The 26,676-nt window shown below is 41.6% G+C and overlaps 1 protein-coding gene across 3 annotated transcripts; it reads right to left on the reverse strand.

Moving 5' to 3' along the window:
• Positions 1 to 6,110: 6,110 nt before the first annotated feature.
• On the reverse strand, positions 6,111 to 22,773 carry CEP55 (centrosomal protein 55). Of its 3 annotated transcripts, XM_060033641.1 has the most exons (8): positions 22,591 to 22,773; positions 19,901 to 20,176; positions 17,650 to 17,718; positions 13,054 to 13,204; positions 11,347 to 11,660; positions 9,420 to 9,491; positions 8,645 to 8,770; positions 6,111 to 7,243 (listed from the first exon to the last, which is right to left on the reverse strand). In XM_060033641.1, the coding sequence occupies exons 1-8, from the start codon at positions 22,771 to 22,773 to the stop codon at positions 7,043 to 7,045; spliced, it is 1,392 nt and encodes a 463-aa protein (XP_059889624.1). In that variant the 3' UTR covers positions 6,111 to 7,042. The 3 variants fall into 3 exon arrangements, with proteins under 3 accessions (XP_059889624.1, XP_059889622.1, XP_059889623.1); XM_060033639.1 differs by lacking the exon at positions 8,645 to 8,770 and having other exon boundaries at positions 22,591 to 22,744; XM_060033640.1 differs by lacking the exons at positions 8,645 to 8,770; positions 9,420 to 9,491 and having other exon boundaries at positions 22,591 to 22,744.
• Between the last annotated feature and the right edge of the window lie 3,903 nt (positions 22,774 to 26,676).

Consider the following 26,676-nt stretch of genomic DNA (forward strand, 5'->3'; position numbering starts at 1 on the left):
TTCGCCTCAGCTGAATTCCTTCTGCGCCGAGACATAAAGAATCTGAGCTTTGGTAAGTCCTGAGACGAGTTGTGCAGTTTCGGTTAGAAGACTGTGGGCTCAGGTCGCATGTGAGGTGTTTGGTTTCACCATGAACGGCACACAATTCTAAGCGTTCTTCACACTGTTTGTTTTGCTGGGACGATTGCCCTTCCCAGCCGCCTTGCAGGAAGTGCAGCAACGGAACCAAGATCTGACCAATAGGAATGTGAGCAGAATACGTCACTTCCGGTCTGGGCAGCTATTAGATGGTGCCGCGGCTTTCGTCTCTTGCCCTGCTGCCTTGACCTTGGAGGCCTCGTGTTCCAGGTGGTGTAACTATAAAATGAAGGAGTGGGAGTTCCCTGGAGGTCCAGTGGTTAGGACTCGGTGCTTTCACTGCCGTGGCCCGGGTTCAATCCTGGTTGGGGAATTAAGATACCACATGCGAAACGGCCAAAAAAGGAGGGCCCCCAGATCCCCAAAATTGTGAGATGAGCAAGAAAGAAACCAATATTGTGTTAAGCCACTGAGATTTCAGGGCTACTTGGCACCAGAGCCTAGCCTGGCTCATTTTAATGCACTGTAATCCAGTTCTAGTCAATGAAATCCAAGGCAAGTATACTGTGGAGTTTCTGAATGGATACTTCCACTTCCAATAAATTTCCTTTTATTGGATACAAGGAGAGAGACATATAAGTAGTGCTCATTCATTACCCTGGCTAGCTGTCGGCTTCTTGGTTTTGAAAAAAAAGTCTCATTAGATTGTGATACTGAGAACCGCAGCAGCCATTATGTGAGCAGGAGTAGGGACCAAGAGAATTATAGAGATAACAGCCCAGAGCCTTAACATTGTGAAATTGCTGATCTAAGCTAGGATTGTTTGATTCCAGACTTTTAAAATTTATTTATTTATTTATTTGGCTGTGTTGGGTCTTCGTTGCTGCACACAGGCTTTCTCTAGTTGTGGTGAGCACAAGGGCAGCTACTCTTCGTTGCACTGCACGGGCTTCTCATTGTGGTGGCTTCTTTTGTTGCGGAGCACCGGCTCTAGGCACGTGGGCTTCAGTAGTTGCGGCACACAGGCTCTAGAGCACAGGGTCAGTAGTTGTGGTACACGGGCTAGTTGCTCCGCGGCATGTGGGATCTTCCCAGACCAGGGGTTGAACCGTGACCCCCCTCATTGGCAGGCAGATTCCCAACCACTGCACCACCAGGAAAGCCCCCTGATTCCAAACTTCTTTTGTAACAAACAATAAATGCCCTGATGGTGTCAGCCTTTTCTATTAATTGCATCTGAATGCACCTGCACTGATACTAGCTGCAAAGAGAATGAGGAGTGTGGTTATAATAGATGAGTAAAATGAACAGCTGTCCTTTGGGGGAGGTGATGTCATTGTCATCTCTTGTCTTCATCCTCATCCACACTATAATCATTGCTGAAAAATAAAAATAACCCTGGGCAGTATTTCCCCGTCTGCAGTGTGCTTTCACGTATATTTTCTGGCTCTAAGGTGATAGGCAAGTGGCAGCATAATGTAGGAGGTATCAGCTCTGTCGCTAGAGGCAGACACACACAGTTTCATACACTAGCTCTGTCACTCTCTTTGCTGTGTGACCTTGGACAAGTGACTTAAACCCTCTAAACCATAGTTTCCTCATCTATATAATGGAACAGTTATAGAAACTCCCATTAGCATCGCTGTGAGGATAAAATGACATGTCACATAGGGAGTTTTTACCCATATTGTGCGGGACACTAAAAACACTTAATATACAGTATTCCCTAAAATAAGTTGGATTTTGATTTTCATGACAGCCTGGGAAAATCGCTGGGGCAGGCATGAACATTCCTATTTTAGAGTGGAGGAAGCTGCGTCTTAGGGAGTTGAGGTGACTTGCTCAAGGTCAGAAACAGATTTTCATCCCAGGTCCAGTGGTTCCCATTTCAAGGCTCTTTCCACAGTAATATGCTTCCTTAAAATTCCCAAAGAAGCGATACAAAATAAAATTTAAGTTCTGAGATGCTTCCTTTTTTTTTTTTTTTTTTTTGTGGTACGTGGGCCTCTCACTGTTGTGGCCTCTCCTGTTGCGGAGCACAGGCTCTGGACGCGCAGACTCAGCGGCCATGGCTCACGGGCCCAGCCGCTCCGCAGCATGTGGGATCTTCCCGGACCGGGGCACGAACCCATGTCCCCTGCATCAGCAGGCGGACTCTCAACCACTGCGTCACCAGGGAAGCCCGAGATGCTTCCTTTTTGATCTCCAATAAATAGAATCATTTCCTTTAGAAGGGAATTATTACTGTAGCATATGTGCATATGTGAGAGATTGTTAAATTTGTACTGAAAATAATATACTCTGGAAGTTTTTCTTAATCCTCTAGTATCTGCTCCATCCCATCATCACCACCTCTTACTTCGACCTTATAAAAATCAAGTGAAAATACACGTCTTCCTAATCTATGCAAGGTGGCATAGGTGCCATTCTACAAAATCTATAAATCAAACAGCAAAGCTGACCTTTTTCTCTTTTCTTTTCTCCTTCATATAAAACCTGTATTATCCAGTCTGATATTTAACATTCAAAACAGTTTACTTTCTGTCTTTGTGGCGACATGCATCTCAACATCAAGTTAATAGGATATGACTTCTACCACAATCTGGATCTACACCTCTGCCCTTCCTCTACACCCACATCCTTTGTCATCAGACAGTAACTGATATAACACAGGCCATATTTTTCTTTAAGCAATGTTTAATAATTCACTTGCAGCGTAAGTCCAGGAACAAACACTGATAAAACTTGAATATTTTTTGTTTCCTTAAACTTAGCTTAGTCATCACCTCCTTCATAAAGCCTCCCCGTGGGGTGACCTCTAATGAGGCACTTAACCTCACTGTGTTGTCATTGGTCTGCCTTGATGTCCACCTTGCCTTGCCTCTGCTGAAGGTGGTCTCTGCTGTACCCTCCTCTCCACCACTAGTGCCTTGCACCGCACCTTGCCCGTTGCAGATGGGTTAAATATTTGCTGAATCAAGTGAGGAGATCAGTGCTTGGTGCATCCCCTAAAATGGGTGGGATTCCTTCAGGAGACTTCCCTGTAATACTTGTTGCACCATTGTAGTGGAAGATGTGCTGGTCCTGGGGTTAAATCAATAGAGTGAGTCTGGCAGGCAAGAAGGTGAAGGTTATTATCAGATGCTAACACATTCTCCCACAGGAGCATGCCATTCCTTCTTTCTTTGGTTGCTTGGTTTGGGAGACACAACTTTAATCTGATTCTGAGTTCTCCTCTCTACTCGTGGACCACAAGATGCGCCCCAGGGATCAGCCTTCTCTGCCCCTTTCTCCATTACCTCTCCAGATTCTGGGCAAAACCCTAGCTTGATCTTGCCTTTCTCCTTTGTTTGGGTGTCACTACTAGACTGGACTCTTTGGTATCTTACTCATGTTTCCCACTCAACCATCCAAAGCTAAAAATATCATTAGATTCAAAGCAGAGAGCGCAACACAGACGATAAGGAAAAATAAAGAGAACCAGACCAACAAACACTGGATTTGCCCTAGACGACAGAGCACTGGGGATCTTGGAAAGAGTAATTTTGCAGGAATCATGTCACACAAGCCAAAATGGTAGGTGCTCTAACAACCACTGCCATTGGGAGTCTGGGCCTCCCTCATTTTCCTGCAAACTTGCTAAGTGATCTGGGATAAGTCACGCCTGTCTCTGGGACTGTTTCATCAGGGAGTCAAGTTTGGACTAGCTCAGTCGTTCTGTCTTCAGTGATACACCTGAATGCCCTAGAGAACTCGTTAATAATGCATATTCCATGCTTCCCACCCCCAGACACCCTGATTTAGGAGATTTGGGGAAGGCCAAGGAATCAACATTTTCAACACACTCCAAGGCTGAGGTGATTTCCTGGACCAAAAACAGTGAAGTAGATGACCTCATAGTTCCCTTCCAGCCCTGACATTCCCTCAATTGTCAGATTTGGGGACCAGGGGGTAGTGAGAAAATGTTGGCAGCGAAAAAGTTCTGCTTGGGAAATGTAGCCACAAAAGAATATCACATGGCAGGTGGAAGGGACTGGTCAGGGAGGGCCATGTTCACTGTGCCCCTCAGGGCCTCTTGGATTGAACTGGACTTGGGGACACCTCAGTCCTCACACAGGAGGCCAAATTGAGAGCCTCCCTTAGCTTCCTGCCCATCTCAGGCTGACCTAGTCACTCTTCCTTTTGCCCCATTCAGATGCTCTGAACAAATGTTACATACTGAAAATACGTCTGACCCAGTGCTAAATTAAAAACATTTCCAACATTTAAAAATTGGAAGATTACACACTTAAAAATACGAGATTTCGGGACTTCCCTGGTGGCACAGTGGTTAAGAATCCGCCTGCCAATGCAGGGGACACGGGTTTGAGCCCTGTTCCGTGAAGTTCCCACATGCCACAGAGCAATTAAACCCGTACGCCACAGCTACTGAGCCTGCGCTCTAGAACCCACGAGCCACAACTACTGAGGCCGCGCGCCGCAACTACTGAAGCCCATGCGCCTAGAGCCCGTGCTCCGTAGCAAGAGAAGCCACCGCAATGAGAAGCCTGCGCACCGCAACAAAGACCCAGCTCACGGCAACTAGAGAAAGCCCATGCGCAGCAACGAAGACCCAATGCAGCCAAGAATAAACAACTAAAAAAAATAATAATAAATTTATTTAAAAAAAGAAATAGGAGACTTTTCTTGGTAAATCTGAAAGATCAGCCACACTGGGCTTACATTCACATACGACGTTGGCTGGAGCTGGGCAGTTGCGCCCCCTTTGGGTGAAGACAGGCATTTTCCAGCCTCCACGGTCCGGCTGGCAGGCTGGCTCATCGGAGTTCCCATCTGGCCCATCAAAGGGGATTTTGAGTTGGCTCCTCTGACTAAAATTTACTCTGGGATAAGCCAGAGCAGCAGAGAGCTACACACTGGGAGAGGATAGTACTGCCTGCCGCTGCTGGTTATGGAATTGCCTCTGGACACAACGTTTTTCACCCCTATCATTAAGAAATCAGCGGAGTGGAATTCACTGCTGTTTAAGGCGAGGGTGTTGAGGCCATGGACCTCTAGTTACATGTTTTCTTCTCTGCAAAGGCACACTGGAGGCATCTCTTTACAATCTCAGTACCAGGATCACTACAGTGGTGTTTCTCTTGAAGATCAGCTGTGAATGGGGTACAGGATTGCTTCTCTGTGCTCAAACGCAGGGCTCACCTCTCAGAAGCGCTCCATGGCCTGCATTGGGGCTACCCTTGTGAGTGGCTCCATTTCACTTCTTAGTCTTGTTTTACTATTGCTTTTTCCTACTTCTTTTAAATTTTATCTTAGTATAAGACATATCTTTGAAGAGTCAGACCTCCAATCTTTATTAGAATAAAGCAGGGTTTAAATAAATGAATTCCTCTACTCAACATATACCTTGATTATAGCACTTCCCACAACATATTATACTTATATGTTTAGCTCTTGGTCTCTTCTACCAGACTGTGAAGATGGAGCTGCATTTTACTATCACTGTGTCACTAACACCTAGCCCAGAGCTTTGCGTGTAGTTGCCATTTAATAAACGTTTGGAGAATGAACGTAAAGATGTTTGCCGAATAGGCACAGCACGGATCCATGGAACAGGTGGAGAGCTTTGACAAGGCAGAACTTCCCAGACCAGAGGGATGAAAGAGACCAGGTGTGTTCTGCCATTTCTGTAACTCAAGGAACATCCCATTACTCCAGTTAAGGATACTGAGTTTGGAGAATTCGTAAGGGTTTTCTGGTGGAGAGAAGACGGGCTTTGGAGTCGACCTGGAGTCTGAAATCCAAGAATGTCTTTTTTTTATGATTATGGGCATTTTGCTTAAACTTTCCGAGCTTCATGCAGCTTTTGGTTCCAAGGTGTCCTTAACCACCTTATTTATCATCTTACACTGTATGTTTTATCTGTAACTCGCTGGCACCCCTCTCAGGGCAGAAATCTCACAATACCTGTCTACATACATATACACTCCTCAGAGCAAAACTTATTATATCATTTTATTCTTTTCTCCTCTACATTACTAACAGTAGCCCAGTGTTAAGCATTTTAGAAAACCTTAAGAAATAAAAAATTTCTTGGTTTACACACGCATGTATAAAAATATATATTCAGATAAGCAAATATCTGCTCATTACATCGCCCAGCTTTTAAGAGTGCCAAAAATAAATAAATAAAACACCTGCAAATCAAAAGAGAGGGCTAGGTGGTTTTATCAAAATTCCTTTTAACAATTTTAGCTAACCAACATGTGCTAATGAAATTCAAGTTAAAGTTATAGCCAGTTAACATTACAGAAAACATTGTGTGTGGCTACTAAGGAGTATTCCTTAAACAGAATCTGCTTTGTGCTTAGAACACAGGTAGGTTTACAGTTTCAACAGTAAGCAGCAATAAAGATCAGGAAAATCCCCAACTTTTCTAATAACCGCTCTAACATAGAAAGGGAAAAAAAAATGAAAAAAGTATCACCATCTTTTCACAATGGACATGAAAATCAGAACTGTAGGCTTAATAAGTGCTTGGATTAAAAAATACTAACACAATAAGATCCCTGGTTAATTACTTCTGATTTTTAAAAATCCACGAAACATAAAATAGTTGCTTGTTGGTGTAACAAATTTGATGCACAAGCAACAACCTGAACTATCTTTTCTCCAGCAAGTACTTTAACAGTGCAAAATGTTAGTCATCTCAGCATTCAATACTCTGTACATTCTGTCACTAAAGCCTCAAGATGAACCACTGCAGGGAGGTATCACTGCCAAGGAAATGCAAATCAGGCAAAAAAAAAAAATAATAATACAACGATTCACTCCTATACCAGAGTCTGAAAAGTATATAGGCACTTTCTGATCTGAGGTGAAATAAGTAATTCAAAATGTCCATAAGCTAACGTAAAATACAGTACTGAATCTTTTGACACAAAAACAAAGAATAATTATATTGTTACTCAGAACAGTATTCAACATGGACGAGTAGATCTCGATGTTCGGTGGCTGGATACTGGATATTGCACTTGGGACATTCTACCAGGCTTTCATTTAGTGCAGCAGTAGGACTTTTTGGTGAGGCAACTTTTCCTCTGTTTTCAGTCTCTCCTTGCAAAGTGACTAATGGCTCTGTGAAGGCAAACTCTTGAAGCTGCTTCTGAAAAATAAATGTCAAACGAACACGGTTTGTATAGATGGCCTACCATCCAGTAACTGCTCCACAGGTACTCCAGTTGCTTCAGCCCTGTAGACAGATTTTCTTCTGAATCTCTCTGGTCACTGGTATTATGGTGGCAACATACAAGGCGGTTATAAATCACCCAAATTACCCAGGAAGTTCTAGGGTTGGGTGTTTACATAGATAGGTTTTATTAAAATGCTTAGAGCCAAATGTAAAGGTGGGCGGGTGGACAGTGCTGACAAAGTTTGCTAGGTTTGTAAAAGAGGGGTAACTTCAATAATAAAGAACTACATGGAATTAAGAGCAGCAAAGAATTTTAGCAGGTCAAACAGGTTACACACAGAAATGACTAAGATGTTGTATAATTCCTTTGTGACTTCCCTATTTCATGATTTTTTCCCTGAGGAATTTAGAATAGTCAGTAAAGCTTAAAAATGAGTACTTTACAACATAATATGAAGATGATGGATGGTAGGAACACAAAGAAAAATAAAGGAAAATTATGGATTCTTTTGTATACCTTTGGCTTCCTATACTTTGAAAAACAGTCATCAACAGGAATGAATTATACATTTCAATTTCAAATATTATAAATGGTCAATATCAATGACATAAATAGAGCCAAAAAGTTATTTTCTGTCTTTTATTCATAAAGAAATTACAAATGATTTTAACAACTGCTATTTTCTCTTTTGAAAACCGAGGAATTCTGTTCGTAACATTTCACCATCTGCAAATATTCTGCAGTACTAGGATGATATATGAAATGTGTGGGGACATAACACACACAGACCCTAACAGATTTGGTCCAAAGCTTATTAATAGGATGAAAATAGGTAGATCAAAAACCATTTCCTCATAGAAGCATGTTATTTAAAAGGTTAATGTTTAAAAAGATTATGTGTTCAGGGTAACCCCCAGAAAGTACTCAACTCAATATGCCTAAAAGAGAGTATTAACAGTAATAGTCCATTAGCCCTAAAACCAGCATTTTTTTCTTTCTTTCTTTTTAAATAGAAAAGAATAATTTCAATTCAGGATCTACAACTGCCCTGCCTTGCCCCCTGTATCCCCCAGGCCAGGCACTGTTTAGTGCCTTTAGAATCACAGAGCCCAGCGTGGGTGGGGAATGATCCCAGGCACCGGTAATGTTATCATTACCAAGAGGCCCATAATGTCCCTCTGTCTAGTCCTCTGAACTGATGCTCAAAGGGCAGTTGCTTCAAAAGAGGCAGGGGATTTGATCTGATTGATTTGAGAAACAGCCATTATTTAAGCTGTATCCTCCTACTTCAGGAAATGGTTTTACATGTAAATAGAAAGATGGCAGAAAGAGAAAGATGAAAACAAGTTTTAGTTTAACCATTCCGATCTCACCAAGGATTCCAACTGTGTTATTTGATTTCTTGCTTTTCGGAGCTCCTTAAGAATTACATGCAATTGATGCTGCATATTTTGACGGTCAAGTTTTTCATTTTCAAAGTCTACAGTACATGCCTGCATCTAGAAAAAATGCCCAAGACAAGACAATGACAGCTAGTATATACTGTCTAGTTTTCTTGACTGGATGCTTGCATTTTTTTTTATTAGCACAAGAAGCAAACATGTATTGTACCATTAGAGCAAGAATTCCTCTGAACACACTGAGATGTTGATAAATGAAAAAGCTTTGTCCAAGGAGCAAAACCAAAGCTTGAGGTATAAGTGAGTGGTTAGAATCTGTCCTCCCCATCCTCCTTTTTGTGGGGAAGGGAAAGAGATGGCTGTTCCCTGGTTTGGAATATACTAAAAATCTCTGGTGTCTATTCTGAGAATAACTGGTGTCTCTTTGAGTTCTACTTGAAGTTATCAAGCAGCCCTATTAGGGACATCCGGTCAGACTAGCAGCCATTTAGGGAAGAATAAAATTTGCGAAGACAAACATCTACCTGTCAAGAAAATTGCCATGTCACCTTAGAGAATCTGGTTTAGCCTAAAGATAGTAATGGGAACATATGGCTGGCACAGATAGTCACTTTAAATATTTTGTTAAAGTTTTTAAAAAACATTTTCTACAACTTTCAACTGTTTCTTCACAGAATAGTGTAAACATGAGGAAAAATTCCATTTTCTAAAGGGTTAAATTGAATTTAGAAGCAACCCCAATGAATACCTGTTGTTCCAACAGAGCTACCCTTTTCTGTTCCTCTTTCTGCTTCAACAGAGTCGTGTAAAGAAACTGGACCTGTAGGATGTAAATAGAACCAACACTGTCACATTGACATTTTATGGTTTGACCTTGACCTGGGATGCATGACAGGCTCACATTTCTAAACAGGGCAACACCTGCTCTTCTGGGTGAGTCCTTCCAGCTGTGGTTGGGCAACCTATCTATATAAGCAGCTGAGCAGTACTGCCCAGGCCAAGAGTTCCCTGAGGCACAGACTGAACGTTGATTAAAAAAAAAAAAGCACTAAACCGGGGCTTCCCCGCTGGCACAGTGGTTGGGGGTCCGCCTGCCGATGCAGGGGATGCGGGATCGTGCCCCGGCCTGGGAGGATCCCACAAGCCGCGGAGCGGCTGGGCCCGTGAGCCATGGCCGTGGAGCCTGCGCGTCCAGAGCCTGTGCTCCGCAACGGGAGAGGCCACAACAGTGAGAGGCCCGCATACAGCAAAAAAAATAAAAAATAAAAGCACTAAACCGCAGTGGACACACCCACTTTCCTTTAGGTCCTGACATCCACTAATATTTCTGAGTAGGATAACAAAGCTGGAAGAGCCTGGCCACCTCAGCCAGAGTAGGAGCAAACTTCTCAGTCACTTCTGCATAATCTTTCATAAATATCACTGCTTGCACCTGCAGGCAGAAGTAAGGGTGGTAAAGACTAAGAAGGCAAATGTTACAGACTATTTTTTTCCCTCTCTCTCAACTTTTGGAGGATTTTAAAAATTACTATTCTTTTTTTTTCTTAAATTAATTTATTTAATTTTTGATTGCGTTGGGTCTTCATTGCTGCACGTGGGCTTTTTCTAATTGCGGTGAGCGGGGGCTGCTCTTCATTGCGGTGTGCAGGCTTCTCATTGCAGTGGCTTCTCTTATTGCAGAGCACAGGCTCTAGGCACACGGGCTTCAGTAGTTGTGGCTCACAAGCTCAGCTGCTCCACGGCATGTGGGATCTTCCCAGACCAGGGCTTGAACCCGTGTCCCCTGCATTGGCAGACGGATTCTTAACCACTGTGCCACCATGGAAGTCCCCCAAATTACTATTCTAATAGTAGCAATAACTAACATTTACCTAGCCCTTTAATTTACAAAGCACTTTTACATTCTCTCAGTTGACCTTCATAAAAGTCCTCTGAGGTGAGAAGTTGTTAGATTTACTATTATTAATTTGACACAAATAACGTGCAAGTCAGAGAAGTTAGCTGATTTTCCTCAGGCCACACAATTAGATACCTGGTATGGACCTCAAATTATGTTTTTTCCGTTATTTCATGCTGCCAGGCAAAATTTAAATTAATGAGTTTCTGTTGAAGTAGTATTCAATTCTAATAATCCTCAGTAATGCCAACATTACTGAGACGGACATCCTGGATCCGGCTGTGAGCATAGTGAGAACATGGAGGGCATCTGGTAATTAACTTGAGCCAGTGTCATCACAATCTCAGTGCCAGCCTAGCAATCAGCCTTGATCCCCCCTTAACTTCCCCTCTTTCAGCTTCTCACACATACCTAACTCCTCCTCACTCAGCTTTTGTGTCTGTGATTTCCTCCCACTAGGAGGGAATTCCCACAGTCACCCACCTCGCCGGTTCCTTCTCACCATCAGCTTTGTCCAAATACCATCTCCTCAGCGACGCTTCCGCTGGCCCCCGATTTCTCTTGGTCATATTACCCTGTTTTATTTTCTTTAGTTTACTTGTTTATTTAGGTACTTGTTTATGGTCTGTCTCCCTTCTAAGTATGAACTCCTGGGGGGGGCAGGAACTTGCGTTGCTCCTTGCTGGTTCCCAAGTAGTTAAAATAGTCCCTGACACTTAGTAAGTACCATGAGAATTCTGAATTATAAACTGTGGAAAACCTTGCTAGTTAGACTCACCTGAGATAAGAGCTCTTCAGATCTCTTCTTCTCTTCTTCAAGTTTTTCCCTGGCAAGATCATTCTCTTCCTTGAGCCTTTGTATTTTCTCTGTTTTATGCCTATCGTATTCCAGATGTTGTACATCTGCCTTTCTTTGTGAACACAACAGCTGATTTAAATCTTGCACTTCTTTTTGGGTTTCTTCATATTTTCTTCTAAATTCACTAAGTTCAAAATTCAACTGAGTTATTGTTTGTCGTTCTACCTCAAGATCATTTTTTGCATTTGCCAAGAGATGGTTGTAATATTTTTGCTTTTCTTCTTGAAGACAACCTAGGACAAACACATCAGGGCACAACTCACTTTATAAAAGAGAGAATTTTCCTGAAGAAATAAATGTAAATATGTTTCTATAAACAAGATCACATTTATTTCCTCGCCTTCAAAAACGAAGAGTCAAGAGAGAGGGAACATGGCTGATATTTGACAGAACAAGAAACAGAAGTTCAGGTATACTACTTGAAGTCACAAAATGAATAAATAGAAGAACTAGAAACAGTAATATAATTATTCTGAGGGAGGAAAAGTCACTAATGTCTAAAGAAAACAAATCAACATATAGGGCCATTAAGTCATTATTTATAGATATGGCGGTAATTACCAAAACCAAAACCAGAAATGTTTAAAAGCAGCTGCCCTGATGGGAGGAAGAAATAGGCATTAGGATGGGATGGGAAAGGTAGAACAGGGTCTTCTGTACTATTATTAAATTATTTTAACAAGTGTTTATATTGCTTTGATAAAACACAGAGAGAGAGCGAGGGAGAGAGAAAAGGAAAACTATATTACCCGAGAAAAAGACTAGACTTCACCCATAATTAAAATCCTTTTATGTGTAGTAAACTTATAAAGGCATTACAGTAGTAACTTTGTCCCCTTAGGAATAAAAAGCTTTAAATTATCTCTAGAGACATTCCTTTTATACTTTTTTAGCATTAGTTTCATTTTAAATATTCACATGTGAAGCTCTAAGATTATGAGCCTTGCTGGCCTTTCATTAGCTTTCTCTTTCTATAATTCAAGGCTCCAGTCCCACTAAGGCTGTCAGTCATTCTAAATGAGTGCTTTGCACAGGGGTTTTTCTTTTCCTGGCTCATCACCTGGAACTGCTGAATCTATTTGTAAAATGAGAATAATGATCCTTCCTGCCCCACCTCTTAGGCTTCTTGCGAAACACAATGGAGATCAGTGTCAGAGAAGCTGCAGACCACTTGGCAAAAAAGACAGCATCAATCAGAAGAAACTTCACCTCAATTCTAGGGTGAGATTCAAATGATTGAAGAATAATGTATAAAAATGTAATCTTTCTCCTGGGATTGATATGAATAACTGCTTAAGGGAAGCTGAGTAAAAAGATAAGGTCAGCACTGGGGGAAATAAAGTTGGAGAAGGGCTTTGAAGGAGGGGAAGGATATGTAAGGTGGAGAAAACTTAATGTGCCTTCAGGGCTGCAAGATCCCTTTACCCTGTGACTTATGCCCTTTGGTGTCAGAAAACAATGGGAAATGAAACAGACTGGCTAAAATGGTATTTCTTACTTCAGGGCTTGCAGACCTGCTCTTACTTTACTTTATAACACATGTCTATAAGAATCTAAATTTGATGAATCTCTCCTTTTGAAAAATATCAGGCAGGACAACCCTAAAGAACATTTTTATACCAGTACCTTCTGATTCAGTCTTTTTTGTCTCCTGTGGGAATGCATGAACAGCTGTTTCCAATTTCTGTTCCAACTCAAAGATCTTCGCTAAAAGTCCTTTTACGTAGACCTCTCGCTGCTCATCATACACAAGCCATTGCTGATTTTTCTCCAGAGCCTCAAAGTGAAAATGAAAGCAAATCAATAATAAAAACTCAAACTCTTAAAATGGACAAGGGAGCCCAAGGGATGCAGTCTTTTCCAGCACACAAAAACTCTACAGCTCACATCATAGAATGATTCTAGGCAACCACTGTAAAGCTCCTGACACAGAGACACATTCTAAGGCCACACACCTTTGGAATACCTAATAACATGGCAAAGTCACATCTACATGGGGTTAAGTTCATTTGTCTGCTATTTCCTATACACAATTTGCTTTGTGTCTGTGTCCATGTCATTCTCTGTAAACAGAATGTCTTTGTGGTAGAGGTGGAGATGCACTGCTCAGATACTCTTTTAAGAAAGAGCTGTTTCAAAAAAAAAAAAAAAGAAAGAGCTGTTTCTTGGGGCTTCCCTTTGGCGCAGTGGTTAAGAATCTGCCTGCCAATGCAGGGGACATGGGTTCAAGCCCTGGTCCGGGAAGATCCCACATGCTGCAGAGCAACTAAGCCCGTGAGCCACAACTACTGAGCCCATGTGCCTAGAGTTCATGTTCTGCAACAAGAGAAGCCACCGCAATGAGAAGCCCGGGCACTGCAACAAAGAGTAGGTCCCCCTCGCCACAACTAGAGAAAGCCCGCGTGCAGCAACAAAGACCCAACACAGCCAAAAATAAATTAATTAAATAAATAAATTTTTTAAAAAAGAAAATGAGCTGTTTCCACCCAACACAGGGCTCTGCCTGGGAGCTCTCCACAGGGTGGACAGAGGCTCTGTCAGGTTTGCATCCTGGCCTGACGGTGCCCCTGTCCAGTCCTGCTGCCTTCCTTTTCCTCTCACAGATGTCGCTCCCCAATAAACTGTTTGCCTGCTAACTCCATCTCAAACTTAAATACCACCCTCTCTCCTTATCACCAATTTTCATCTTTTACATCTTTTAGAACTCAAAAATCCCAAATTGGTACCATTCACCTGGTTTGTATAGGGGCTTATGAACTCAGTTGTTATATATACATATGTCTACATATTTTAAAAAATTATTTTACCAACCATCTTCAGCTTTTTTCTGTGTTTGCTGTTTCTCTCAAATAGATAGTAAGCTCCTTGAAGTGGCAGACCATGCTTTTCCACGAGGATTTACAGCTTTTGCATACAATGTGTAGTCAAGAAATTATTTGAATGATGGGATAATATTGATAAAATAAGCAGTGTCTGTTTAAGTTAGCTGGTAAGAGGGAAAGTGATTCACTTTACTGTTACTGCTAACATTAGTTTTTCATTTCAGTTACATCTTTCCTGCAAGAAACTAGATGATGCCTTACCAGCCACCTAGCACAAGCTGGAAAATTTTATAAAATCACATCTACATTTTCTGTGGATCATACCACCTGATCTGTGGCAAGACATTAGCAAAATATTCACATAAGAAACTACATTAAGGGCTTCCCTGGTGGCGCAGTGGTTAAGAATCCGCCTGCCAATGCAGGGGACACGGGTTTGAGCCCTGGTCCGGGAAGATTCCACATGCCATGGAGCAACTAAGCCCATGTGCCACAACTACTGAGCCTGCGCTCTAGAGCCCTCGAACCACAACTACTGAGCCCGCGTGACACAACTACTGAAGCCCGTGTGCCTAGAGCCCGTGCTCCACAGCAGGAGAAGCCACCGCAGTGAGAAACCGTGCACCACATCAAAGAGTAGCCCCCACTCTCCACAACTAGAGAAAAGCCCACGCGTAACAACAAGGACCCAATGCAGCCAAATTTAAAAAACATATATATTATAACTGTGTGTGTGTGGATGGGGGTGGGGATTGAAAGAGAAAGTATCAAATTGGGTAAAATGTTAACAATAGTTCAATTTTTTTTTAAATTTATTTTATATATTTATTTTTGCCTACGTTGGGTCTATGTTGCTGCGCACGGGCTTTCTCCAGTTGCGGCGAGCGGGGGCTACTCTTCACTGCAGTGCGCGGGCCTCTCATTGCAGTGCCTTCTCTTGTTGCCGAGCACGGGCTCTAGGCGCATGGGCTTCAGTAGTTGCCGCACATAGGCTCAGCAGTTGTGGTTCGCGGGCTCCAGAGAGCAGGCTCAGTACCTGTGGTGCACGGGCTTAGCTGCTCCACGGCATGTGGGATCTTCCCAGACCAGGGAATGAACCCGTGTCCCCTGCATTAGCAGGCGGATTCTTAACCACTTTGCCACCAGGGGAGTCCCAAAAATAGTTCAATTTTGGTAAAGAGTATGTGGGGTTCTATGTACCATTTTCCATTCTTGTAACTGTTCTGTAAATTTGAATTTTTTCGAAATAAAAAATTTAAAATAATTATTATTTATCTTCCATAATTCTATGTTTAAAAATCAGATTTTCCGGGCTTCCCTGGTGGCGCAGTGGTTGAGAGTCCACCTGCCGATGCAGGGGACACGGGTTCATGCCCTGGTCCGGGAAGATCCCACATGCCGCGGAGCAGCTGGGCCCATGAGCCATGGCCGCTGATCCTGCGTGTCTGGAGCCTGTGCTCCACAACAAGAGAGGAGGCCACAACAGTGAAAGGCCCGCGCACCGTGATGAAGAGCGGCCCCCACTCGCCGCAACTAGAGAAGGCCCTCGAACAGAAACAAAGACTCAATGCAGCCAAAAATAAAGAAGCTTTCATTTAAAAAAAAGAAAAAAAAATCAGATTTTCCTTTTTTTTTTTGGCCCCACTGCACAGCTTTTGGGATCTTAGCTCTCCAACCAGGGATTGAACCTGTGTCCCCTGCAGTGGAAGCTGACAGTCCTAACCACTGGACCACCAGGGAATTCCCTAAAAATCAGATTTTTAAAATCAAGAGCAAGAAATGCCTATTAAAACTGACTTTTAGCTATTCAGTGTCAAAGTTACTGACACTGGAGAATGTTTACAGCATTAACTCCGTGTAATTATTTCAAAATATCAGCCAGACCTAAATGGTAGATGAGGAATGATACAGCTCGGCCTTAAGATTATTTTAGCATAACAAATACTGATTCTTAAAATAGGTGAGCAAACTTCTAAAGGAAGTTTTATGGGAGCTTTGCAGAGGGTGTAGGATTAGCATTGCTGAGCTCCCCAAAGCCAATATTGTGACACTGCAGACTCTGAAGAGTAAGATTTCTCTCTCCCTGCTCCTAAACCCTCCAACTATAATTCTCCTCCTGCTCTAAAAGATCTGCTGAGACTCCAAAGGGGTAACCAGAGCTAAACCACCTCTTGCTCCCCAAATGTAATTTAATGGTTCTTAAAGGGTGGTCTTCAGACCACTAACAGTAGCAGCAGCACCTGAAGCTTACTGGAAATGGAGAATCTCAGGTTCTACCCCAGACCAATCGTCATTACATAAAAATAACTTTAGTTGCTCTTTGAAGCAGTTAGCACTGAGAAGCCTAAAAATTACCCGAGTTTAAGAAAACAGCATCTATTTTCAGGTACTTTGCTAAACGAGACACTAGTGAAAAATTCAAGAAACTTCACAAGATTCCCTTTAGTCATTCTTCCCAATTTTGTAGATGCCGGGGATAGTATATGACATACAAAAAACTTATTTTGATAGTATTTTAAGAATTATGTTTCTTCTGTATTTCTGTTACCTCTAGGTAAATTACTTTGATAAGGGTATGTGGTACCCAGTTATATAGACACTCAACAGATCTAAATTCTTCTTTTGAAGATTAAATAGACCTCAAGGTACACCTGCTAGATAAGATAAAACAGGAATCTTAAGAGCATACCTAGATCAGGGTAGACATGCTAGTAATATTTCTGGAATCACAATATCTACCTACTGACCCAATAATTAAATCAAGAATTTCATACTTTGCATATCTAATCTTAAAACTTGAAAAAGTACAATGTGAATAGTAGTCCTGTGTCCCCAATTCATTTAATTTCCAATGAAACTCACCATTCCATTTAAGACATAAGTTTGTAATACAGCTTTACCATATATCTAAAATAACCTCATATCAAATTCTAGGAAAAAGAAACATTGAATACACAAAGAATGTGTTTCCTTTTCAAACTATGAAAGCAAACCCTGGTTCCAAGGGAATAATTTCAAACTAAAGAGTACATCTTGCATGGATAAACAAAAAGAAAAAAAAAAAACTACAAGTTAAATTACATTATAATAATAAAATAGTTGAGCAAATTAGATTTAGGTGAAGAAGGGATACTGTTGAGGTATTTGGTAAAAATGGGTGATTTCTAGGGCTTTCTATCCTAAAGAGTCCATACTTAGAGGAACTGGCCCTCTTGAATGCCTGGAAAGAGACTTAAAGGTATTAGTAACCTAGAGAGATGATCTCAAACCATTCATTTCTCCATTTCCTCAAAAGATTTTTTTCAAACCACAGCATTACTGCTGTCAATCTCCATGAAATTTGATAATAAATGAAGTAGTCCTCTTTAGTCATAACTTAGTAAAAGAAAAATGAACTTACATCTTTCAGCTGTATTTCCATTTCATGAATATTACTCATTGATGAATTGAAGCAACTTGTAGCCACAGTCTACAAGTAAATCAATATTAGTTAACATCATAAATTTAACAACAGAAGTTTCCTCATTATATTTAGTTTCATAATAATACAGTATACTTCACAGGGGCATCCCAAAATCCAGATCTGGTATATGCCAGCTGATGGGTAGCAGAGCAGAATTTAGATGTCCTGGAAGCTTTCTAAGCAGATTGGAAACCCTGAGATTTCATACCTAATTTGAACTCTGAGGTCACCTGGACCCCAGTATAGCCCTCAATGCATATGAACAGCCCATTGATTTTCACCAGAAGGAGACAAAACAGCTGGGCTATTTAAATGAAATCTGGAAAATATTAAATTGGCAAATAAAAGACGAAAGTTGTTTTCTAGAATTATATTTGTATTAGCAATAGTATTAATTAATATTCATTCATATAGAACTCAAAACATAATTTGTCCCCTCTTTTTTCTTCATTTTCTCATAGAGAAAAAAAAGAGGGGAAGTAGGTGGTAAGGTAGCCAGGCTAGTCAACAAAACTCATAAAAAGCTGTATTTCAGTCTTTTAACAGCTATAAGGAAAGAGATGTATGTGAAGGATGGCAAAGAAGCTCAAAATATTTTTTTCTCCAAAGATGCTCTAGCCACCCTAGTATGTAGCCCTTTCTCCCTCTCAATTTAGTCCTTTAGGTAGAAACTATGATAGAGATAGTTCATCAAATCCCTTTCCTTTCTCCCTGGGCACATTGTGGACTACATTTTCCAGACTTCCCTGTGGTTAGTGAGGTCATGAGACTGAATTCTGTCCAATGGAATGTAAGCAAAAGTGAGATATGCCATTCCCAGGCCTAGACCTTACTGGCTCCCCCAATTCTCCACATGCTGTCTAGCCCACAGCTGTGTATAGCGGATCTGGTGGAGGACTGCACCCTGAGGGATGGGGGAGCCACTAGAAGGAAGGAACGTGGATCTCTGAATGCCTATGTGGAGCAAAGCCTCCTCCACTCCAACCTGCACTAGGCTGTGACATGAGGGAAAAATAATCATTTTTCATATAAGACTCTGAGATTTGGAGGTCTGTTGTTAGGCAATTAGACATGCTGACTAATACAGAAATGAGTAGTGGGTATTCAACAATTATTATAAGAATACATTTTTAAAATTATCATTTCTACCAAGATTTACATTTCCACCTTCAAAAGAAACTAATTCTTGAGCTTTAAGTAAAGGTTTAGTCAACCACGTAGGACCTGACTATAATGTTTCATGAGTTTCAGTTCTATGGAAATTCTCTAGAAAAGCTTAACCTCTTTGAACTCATCTGTAGAAACACTCAATTGCCCATCTATGAGAGTACACATAAATTATAGGTGCTCTAAAGGGGAGATAAAGTAGAAAGACCCTTAACATCGTTGACATATTGTATCTGAAAGCCATAGATTTTTTTCTGTAGGTGGTATTAATAGTTGTAGTATTAGTATTATTCAAATGTCCAAATTTCGAAAAGAATCAAAGGTCTGATCAATAAGAAACCATTTATTTAGCACTTACTACATGCCAGGCACTCTGCTAGGCTATTTACATATACTGTAACATTTAATCTCCAGTATTCTTACCCTGATTTTACTGATGTGGAAATTGAGGTTTAGGAGAGGGGTCTGGTGAATTCTAGCATTGTCTCCAAGGCTAGAGAAGTTAAGGAATTTGTTCAGAGTCACACAGCTAGCAAGTGGAAGAACAAAGATCTGAACTCGGATCTGCCTACCCACAAATCCTTGCTCTTTTTGCTACACTAGTGATGCTAAAACAAAAAAGAGGGAGAAAAAGCATGTACAGTTAGGAAAAAAGCATACTTGATATTTTAACTGGGTATCTCAAATAAGAAAAACAACCAAAAAATGAAGCCTATTGTTTTCACAATACAAACTATAGAAAAAAGAACTCAACAAAATCTTCCCGGCTGTTGTAGATACACAGCGGATTCTGTATTCTGAATAATCCCTTGCATAAAACAATGGTGTGGGGAGTGGAGGGAGCCATATTACCTATTTTTGCTTATGGAGAAGTACCAGGCTATAAAAAAAAAAAGGAACCTGTTAGTATACTATACTGTCTCACCATTTGCCAAGCATGTTTTAACAAACTCATTCTCCATAAGAATTACAAACTGTATCAGAAAAGATTTTAAAAATCTGGGTTTAAAGAAATTAGTACCTGTGATAAACGAAGTGTATCAGCTTTGCCTTCAAATTCAGCAAGTCTTGCAGTTGTAGCAGACAAGTGTTTTTTTAATATATCTGTCTCTTCAGACAAGGATTTCAACAGCTGTTCCCTCCTTTCACCTTCCTTTGTTTTCTCTTCCAGCTGTTCAAGCAATGCAGTAGTGCTGTGTTTGGCTTTCAGCTCGTCTCTGAGTTGCTGTATTTCTTTGTCCTTCTCTGTGAGGCGATAAGCATTCTTCTCTCTCTCAGCTTCAAGGACTCGAATTTTCTAGATATAAACCAAGAAGAATCTTAGAAAAAGGCCAGGTCAAACACAAAAATAAACAGTACATTACAACAAGCATTTGTGAAGTGTTTATTATATATCAAGTCAGCATTATACCAGATACAGGGCAAAAAAGAAGATGACGCCTGGGAGGGGAGTCTGGGAGAGAATGGATACATGTATATGCATGGCTGAGTCGCTTTGCTGTGCACCTGAAACTATCACAGCATTGTTAATCAGCTATACTCCAATATAAAATAAAAAGTTAAAAAAAAAAAAAGATGAAGGCAAGGTCTTACGCTCAGAGAAATCAGAGAGGTAAGCCAATATATTAATGCAATATGGTAAGTGCTGTGGTTAAGATATATAGAAAATGAATGGGACATGGACACAGAAAGGAAAGATCAACTCTGTCAACAGTGGTTAGAGAAAGCTGAAGAAAAGCTGGCTCTCACCTGAGTATCTGCTAGTCATTCCCCCACCATGCCAGATCTAATAATCTTAAAGGCTAAAAGTGAGTCACACAAAGAGATACATGCTCACTGATGAACTTGAAGCAACAGAATTTAAAAATAACAAAATGTTCTACCCGGATAAAAGTGCATTCATAAACTTGCTTTTTGTTAATAAATGATTTGGTGTCAAATCTAGAAGGTGATCTTCAAAGGAGTGTTCAACATTTTCAAGGATTTGAAAGATAAAGAAGACGTGTTTGTTAAACTCCTGCTGGCATAAGGGAGAACGCATCAATAGAGAGATGATAGAAAAAGTTAGCAGAGTGGCTTTACATGCTAACAAAGGAAAAACAACATAAAACTAAAAACTTGCATTTGAGGGTGGGGGAGAGAAGCAGTTGTTCAAATAAAGATGGAGAAATTGGGCTTCCCTGGTGGCGCAGTGGTTGAGAGTCCGCCTGCCGATGCAGGGGACACCGGTTCGTGCCCCGGTCCGGGAAGATCCCACATGCTGCGGAGCGGCTGGGCCCGTGAGCCATGGCCGCTGAGCCTGCGCGTCCAGAGCCTGTGCTCCGCAACGGGAGAGGCCACAACAGAGAGGCCCGCGTACGGCAAAAAAAAAAAAAAAAAAAGATGGGGAAATTGAGTGGGACAGTTGTATGAAAACGATGAGGGAATTTTCAGTTGCCTACAAGCTTAAGACAAGACAGTAGTATGATACAGTTACCAAAAATTCAATTCAATTTTTTTTTTTTTGGCGATACGCGGGCCTCTCACTGTTGTGGCCTCTCCCGTTGCGGAGCACAGGCTCCGGACGCGCAGGCTCAGAGGCCATGGCTCACGGGCCCAGCTGCTCCGCGGCATGTGGGATCTTCCCGGACCGTGACACGAACCCGTGTCCCCTGCATTGGCAGGCGATCTCTCAACCACTGCGCTACCAGGGAAGCCCAAACCGAATTCAATTTTAAGCTTTCATAGAGTATATCATCCAGATTACGGGAAATAACAGTACTGCTTCAACCTGTGTTTGCCGCTGTATGCAATACTAGGTACATAATTCAAGAGGGACATGAACACACCACAGAGTGTTCAGGAAAGTGACCAGGAGGAGAAAAAGCCAGTAAAGCTGAAGAATATGGGGCTGGTCTACAGAAAAGTAAGAGGAAGCAAGATTTCCTTGGATATCTGAAAAATTGTCAATTGGATAAAAAAAAAATAGACTTGTTCTGTGTAGCTTTAATTGACATAACTAGAACAAACGGGTAGAAGTTACAGGAAGTTAATTTCAATTGATTATAAAGGGGTTTTGATAGCCAGTGCTCGTCAGAAGTGGAATGAACTGGAAAGAGGTCTCCCAGGAAAGCTATTAGATTCCTTCACCAGATTACAAAATAATCTTTATGTCTAAGAATTGGCGATATGCGTTAAAAAAGTGTTAAAATATGTTAACACATACTATGTATTAAAAAATAATAATAAATATGTGTTAAAAAATAATAAATCAGTTGGTTTTACGATGTGCCTATAAAGTAAAATTTAAAGAAATCCAATGATATTATTTAGTACAGATCGTTTATTTTCTATGAACAATAAAAGTACTTTTGCAAAATAAATTACAATCAAGTTAACGATTAAATTTTAAATCCTTCCAGTTCTAGCAAATTCCTAACTGCTTTACAGACTATATCATACCAAATTGTAAATTAGGGAAATATAGTTTAACAGAACACAAAATGCTAATATCTGTAATGATTTTACCTTAAAAAAGACTGTAAACAAAGATTACTTGTAAAGCAGCCAATATACATGATTAAATGGGTTTTTAAACATTCACATTAAAAGCTAAATCCCAAAGTTGACAATAGATTTGTTTTTTACATTTAGTGAACATAAAAACTACATTATATCATTATACTTTCTCATCTACTACAGCAAAGCCTACTACAGTTTAAAGGGTCTTACCTCCAAAAGTCTGTGTCTGTCTTTATCATTCAGCTTTCCTTTTCCGCTTGCCATTTCATCCACCGATGTTTTTAAGGCTGCAATTTCTCCCCTAAATTTTTCTAATGCAGCTTCTGATTTGGAGTTACTAGGCTTTGGTCCCCATTTACTTTTAATTAAATCTTTGGGACTTCTGGAAGACATCTCTGAAAATGTCTGTAAAAATAAAAATACAGTAATAAGTCTGAGTTTACAAGGTCAAATCTCAGGTTTGAAAAGGTCTAATAACTAATTTGCTAAACAGAAGAACCTTTCTATCTAAATAGAAGTGATATAGCCAAACCAGTAGGGTATGGAACAGGGACTGGGGAAGGCTTCTAGCGTGCTAGTAACACTATATATTTTTAAAGTCTGGGTGGTAGATACATGGGGAGTATTCAATATGTCAACTTGTACTCTTGTGTTTGTGCAGGATTCTGTATGTGTGTCATACTTCAGTAGAAAATTTTCATTTAAAAAAAATGGAGGGATAACCAATGATTAAACCATTAAATGAAGTCTGAAAGAAGTAGATCACAATCAAAGACAAATTTTACCCAAGAATAAAAAGCTAATGATAAATAATGTAATTCTGAATATCTGGACATTGAAACGTCATTACCTGACATAATGGTGCGTACTCTGTTTTATAAGCTAAGCCTAGTTCAGATCTATCTTAATAATAATAGTCAGCTGAGAGAGCACAGTGGGCAGAAGTGAGAAGAAACCAATATGAGGCATTTATAGGAAAAAGAGACAATATTCACAGAATTCAGGAATGACAGGAATTAAGAATAACGAGTAAGGAGAAGTTTAGCGTATTTGCTAATAGTATTAGATGACATTTAAGAAGCAAGGCTATAATATAAACTCTAGGAGCAAAATACATAGCAAAAATTACTGTGTATATAATAAAAGTAGTTTTAATTAGGGAGGTTAAAAAGCATTTTTCCACCTATGGATCCCAAGATAAAATAATGGTAATGTGACTAGGGAATCCAGGGGAATATGATACTATTCATGCATTCAAAAAATATTGGAGAATTTAATTTACCAGACAGTATATTAGGTGCTGGGTATACACTGGCAAAAAAAAGAAAAAAGAAAGAAAGAAATGAAAGAGAGACATGTCCCTTACATAACGGAACTTTCGATCTAGCAGACGCGGCAGGCAGTAACAAGGAAACAAATATAGATTCTCAAGTTGTAAAATAAATGTTATCCAGGAAATGAAAAGTACAATGATACCAGTAACAGTTGAGGAGACCTACTTAGACACCTCGGTGGAGAAGGTTTTTCTACGGAAGGGACCTTAAGGGTCATCCTGTGTGGACTCAGAGAGCCTGAAAATACCAGAAGTGGGTAAACTGAGTTGAAGAGACCATCTATCACAAGGATAGCCCTGGAGTTTTGCCCATTCTAAGGTGAAAGACTAAGATAACCAGCAAAGGGCACGACGCCTCTATTACAGACCACGTCGTCTGCAAGTGGAGGCAAATCTTACGAAAACCCTCACAGAAGATCTCACGTGGGAAGACAGGCAAAGAAAAACTGCAAAAACGGGCATCTTTTTTCTCACCCCCACTTTGAAGATGTTTGTAGAACAGACATGAAAGTGCCTGCTAATCCGCAAAAGGCTGTACTAACGAAAGACCTTGGCCAAGTCACTCGAACTCCCAGCGCTCGTCTGAAAGAGGAGGATAATATCCGCCGCAGGGCTGAAAGGAGGGATCGAATCTGCAACCGCCGTGAGGCACCCAGCCAGGGCCAGGAACCATGTGAGAGCCAGGGAAACGCGACGGGCACCCGGGAGGGCAGAGATTGAGCCCCAACTAACGCGATCTCCCACTGACCACGCCTCCCTCGCGGTCTCGCCCGGCCCCGGGGCTGCGGACCCTGGCCACCCCCGCCACACTCCGCGGTCGGCCCAGTCTCACCCTCCGGCGCGGGAGCCGCTTCCGGGAGTTTGAATCCCGCGGCTGTGGGGTGGGGCACGTCACTGCCGGCAGGGGTGAGGCACGCGCGACGGGATCACGGCTCTCCGATTGGCTGCGGTCTCCGAGGGGCGGGGCCTGGAACCCGAGGGCCGACGGAGTGCGGGCTGGAGACCCGCAGAGCCGGGGTCGAAGGGTGGGGCTGAGGCCGAGAGGCGGGGCCGAAGGCGGGAAGGCTTTCGCCGGACCCGCTACCGAGTTCTGGGAGTTTCCTCAACGGTCTTCTGAGGTTTCAGACCTCAAACTCGGTGTTTCTTTGTAAGGAACTGATTTGTGTTTATCTGCTTTGGGGCTGAAGCAAATTACTATGCTGAGCGAGATAACCCCAGTGACTGCGAGCGGGGACTAACCAGATCCGCGTCCTTGAGCATGATTCGCCCTTCTGAGTACCAGTTTCGCCCTTTATAAAATGGGAGAATTGGATTCCACAAGGGGGCACAGCCTCCCTGTTTTCCTCTTTGGGTGAGCCTTCCTCCTCCCAAAAATCAGGGTGGAGCAATGGGGAGTGTAGCCTGTGGGAGGATTGATAGGCACGCTCAGATTGAACGCTGAGATTATGAGCCCTAGATGAAGCAAGCTAGGCAGGCGTTTGCTCCAGATTGCCCTCCAGCTCGGCGTCTATTGGTTAAATACGGGTCCTGGCTACCCGCTTTGAGGACTTTCTCTTGCTAAAACCGAGAGGCACAGAAAGCGTTTGGCAGGGCCTGCCCTTCTCAGGCAGAGCAAAGACTCACCAGAGGCTTAACACAATAAAAAGGATACAGTAGCAAAACATCCTAGGAAAGCAGCGTCACACAGGGGCTAAACTCTGGATTAGGAATGACTTTAGCTCCTGACTGCCTCTTACTAGCTGTGTGTTCTTGAATAAGTTATTTAACCTCTCTGAGCCTCAATTTCCTGATCTGTATAATGATACAAGTAATAATATCTACCTCATAGGGTGATTATGAGCATTAAATGAGAGAACCCATGTAAAGTGCATAGTGTTTAGTAAATGCTCAACTGATGTTAGCCCTTATTACATAAAAAGCAACAAAAACCCTTTGTTTCTAAATGGAATGGATGAGAAACCATGTAGAGAATTTTAAAGAATAAAAGAAAAGGCAAGAAGATAACATTTGGTCCTTGCTGCCACGTAACTCACATTTCTGATGGAAAAGTGAGGAGAACTGGGCTGTTTCCTACCTGTTGTATTAACCTATCAAGTGGGATTAGGGTGGGAGGAAGTCGAGGCAAAAGTTTAGTGAAGGTGTGAATGCTATTCATTGCCCAGAGTTGAGAGCAAGAGCAAAATTAGTCTCCATAGAAATCTACAGAGATTCTTGGATGAGAGAGAGAAAGAGAGATTTCTCTGCTCAGCTTTGAGCCAAATGGGGAGAGAAAAGACAGGAAGTGGGAGGAACGGTGTGAAGAGGGATGGCACCTGGTAGACAGAGGACCTGGTACCTAGGCCTGATGGGCCAGACTGCCCAATTACACATCTGCTCCCCAGGTCCGTCTCTTCTGGCAGGAGCTCCCCCTGTGACTGGGGACCCCTGAGGAAAAGGAGTAGGCAGGAGGCTCATTGGCCTGGTGGCTCATTTAATTTTGTAATTGTCATTGTTAGACCCGAAAATCAATGTTTGCTCTTCGCAGGTAGGTGGGGCTAGGCGTGAAGTGTGAGAAGCTAGTAGTTTGCAAAAGGCCTGAAGAGGTGATAGTAATTTGATGCTGACAGTTCACTAGGAGAAATCCTAGGACAGGGATTCAAAATTCATCTTTATTCATTAACAAAGAGAAATATAATGGCCAAGTGGACTGGATATTTATCTCAATAAATATTAGGTTAGTTTCTTCCCAGTAGGAAAATCTTGGGAAACCAAAACAGTACCAAAAAGAGGCTGAATGGATTTAGGCTTTATAAAAAGAAATAGTGAGGCTGTTGTAGATGAATGTGCTCTTCACCCCTGAAAGGTTATGTCTTCCAAAGGAAAGCTAATGACTACCCAGGCCTTCTCCAGCAGATACATCTGTGCTTTCTTATACAACTTCCTGCAATCATGGAAAGGTTCTTTCTACTCAATCCATTATGGTA

The sequence above is a fragment of the Delphinus delphis genome, chromosome 16 (genome assembly GCF_949987515.2).
Source record: "Delphinus delphis chromosome 16, mDelDel1.2, whole genome shotgun sequence".
Lineage (NCBI taxonomy): Eukaryota > Metazoa > Chordata > Mammalia > Artiodactyla > Delphinidae > Delphinus > Delphinus delphis.

Excerpts from the sequence above, each read along its gene's own strand:
- CEP55 (XM_060033641.1), bottom strand. The coding sequence starts at position 22,773 with ATGTCTTCCAGAAGTCCCAAAGATTTAATTAAAAGTAAATGGGGACCA. Across the intron at positions 13,205-17,649 it reads TGGAAATACAGCTGAAAGAT|GCTCTGGAGAAAAATCAGCA; the intron begins GTAAGTTCATTT and ends TTTCACTTTGAG. Across the intron at positions 11,661-13,053 it reads AAAAAAGACTGAATCAGAAG|GTTGTCTTCAAGAAGAAAAG; the intron begins GTACTGGTATAA and ends TGTTTGTCCTAG.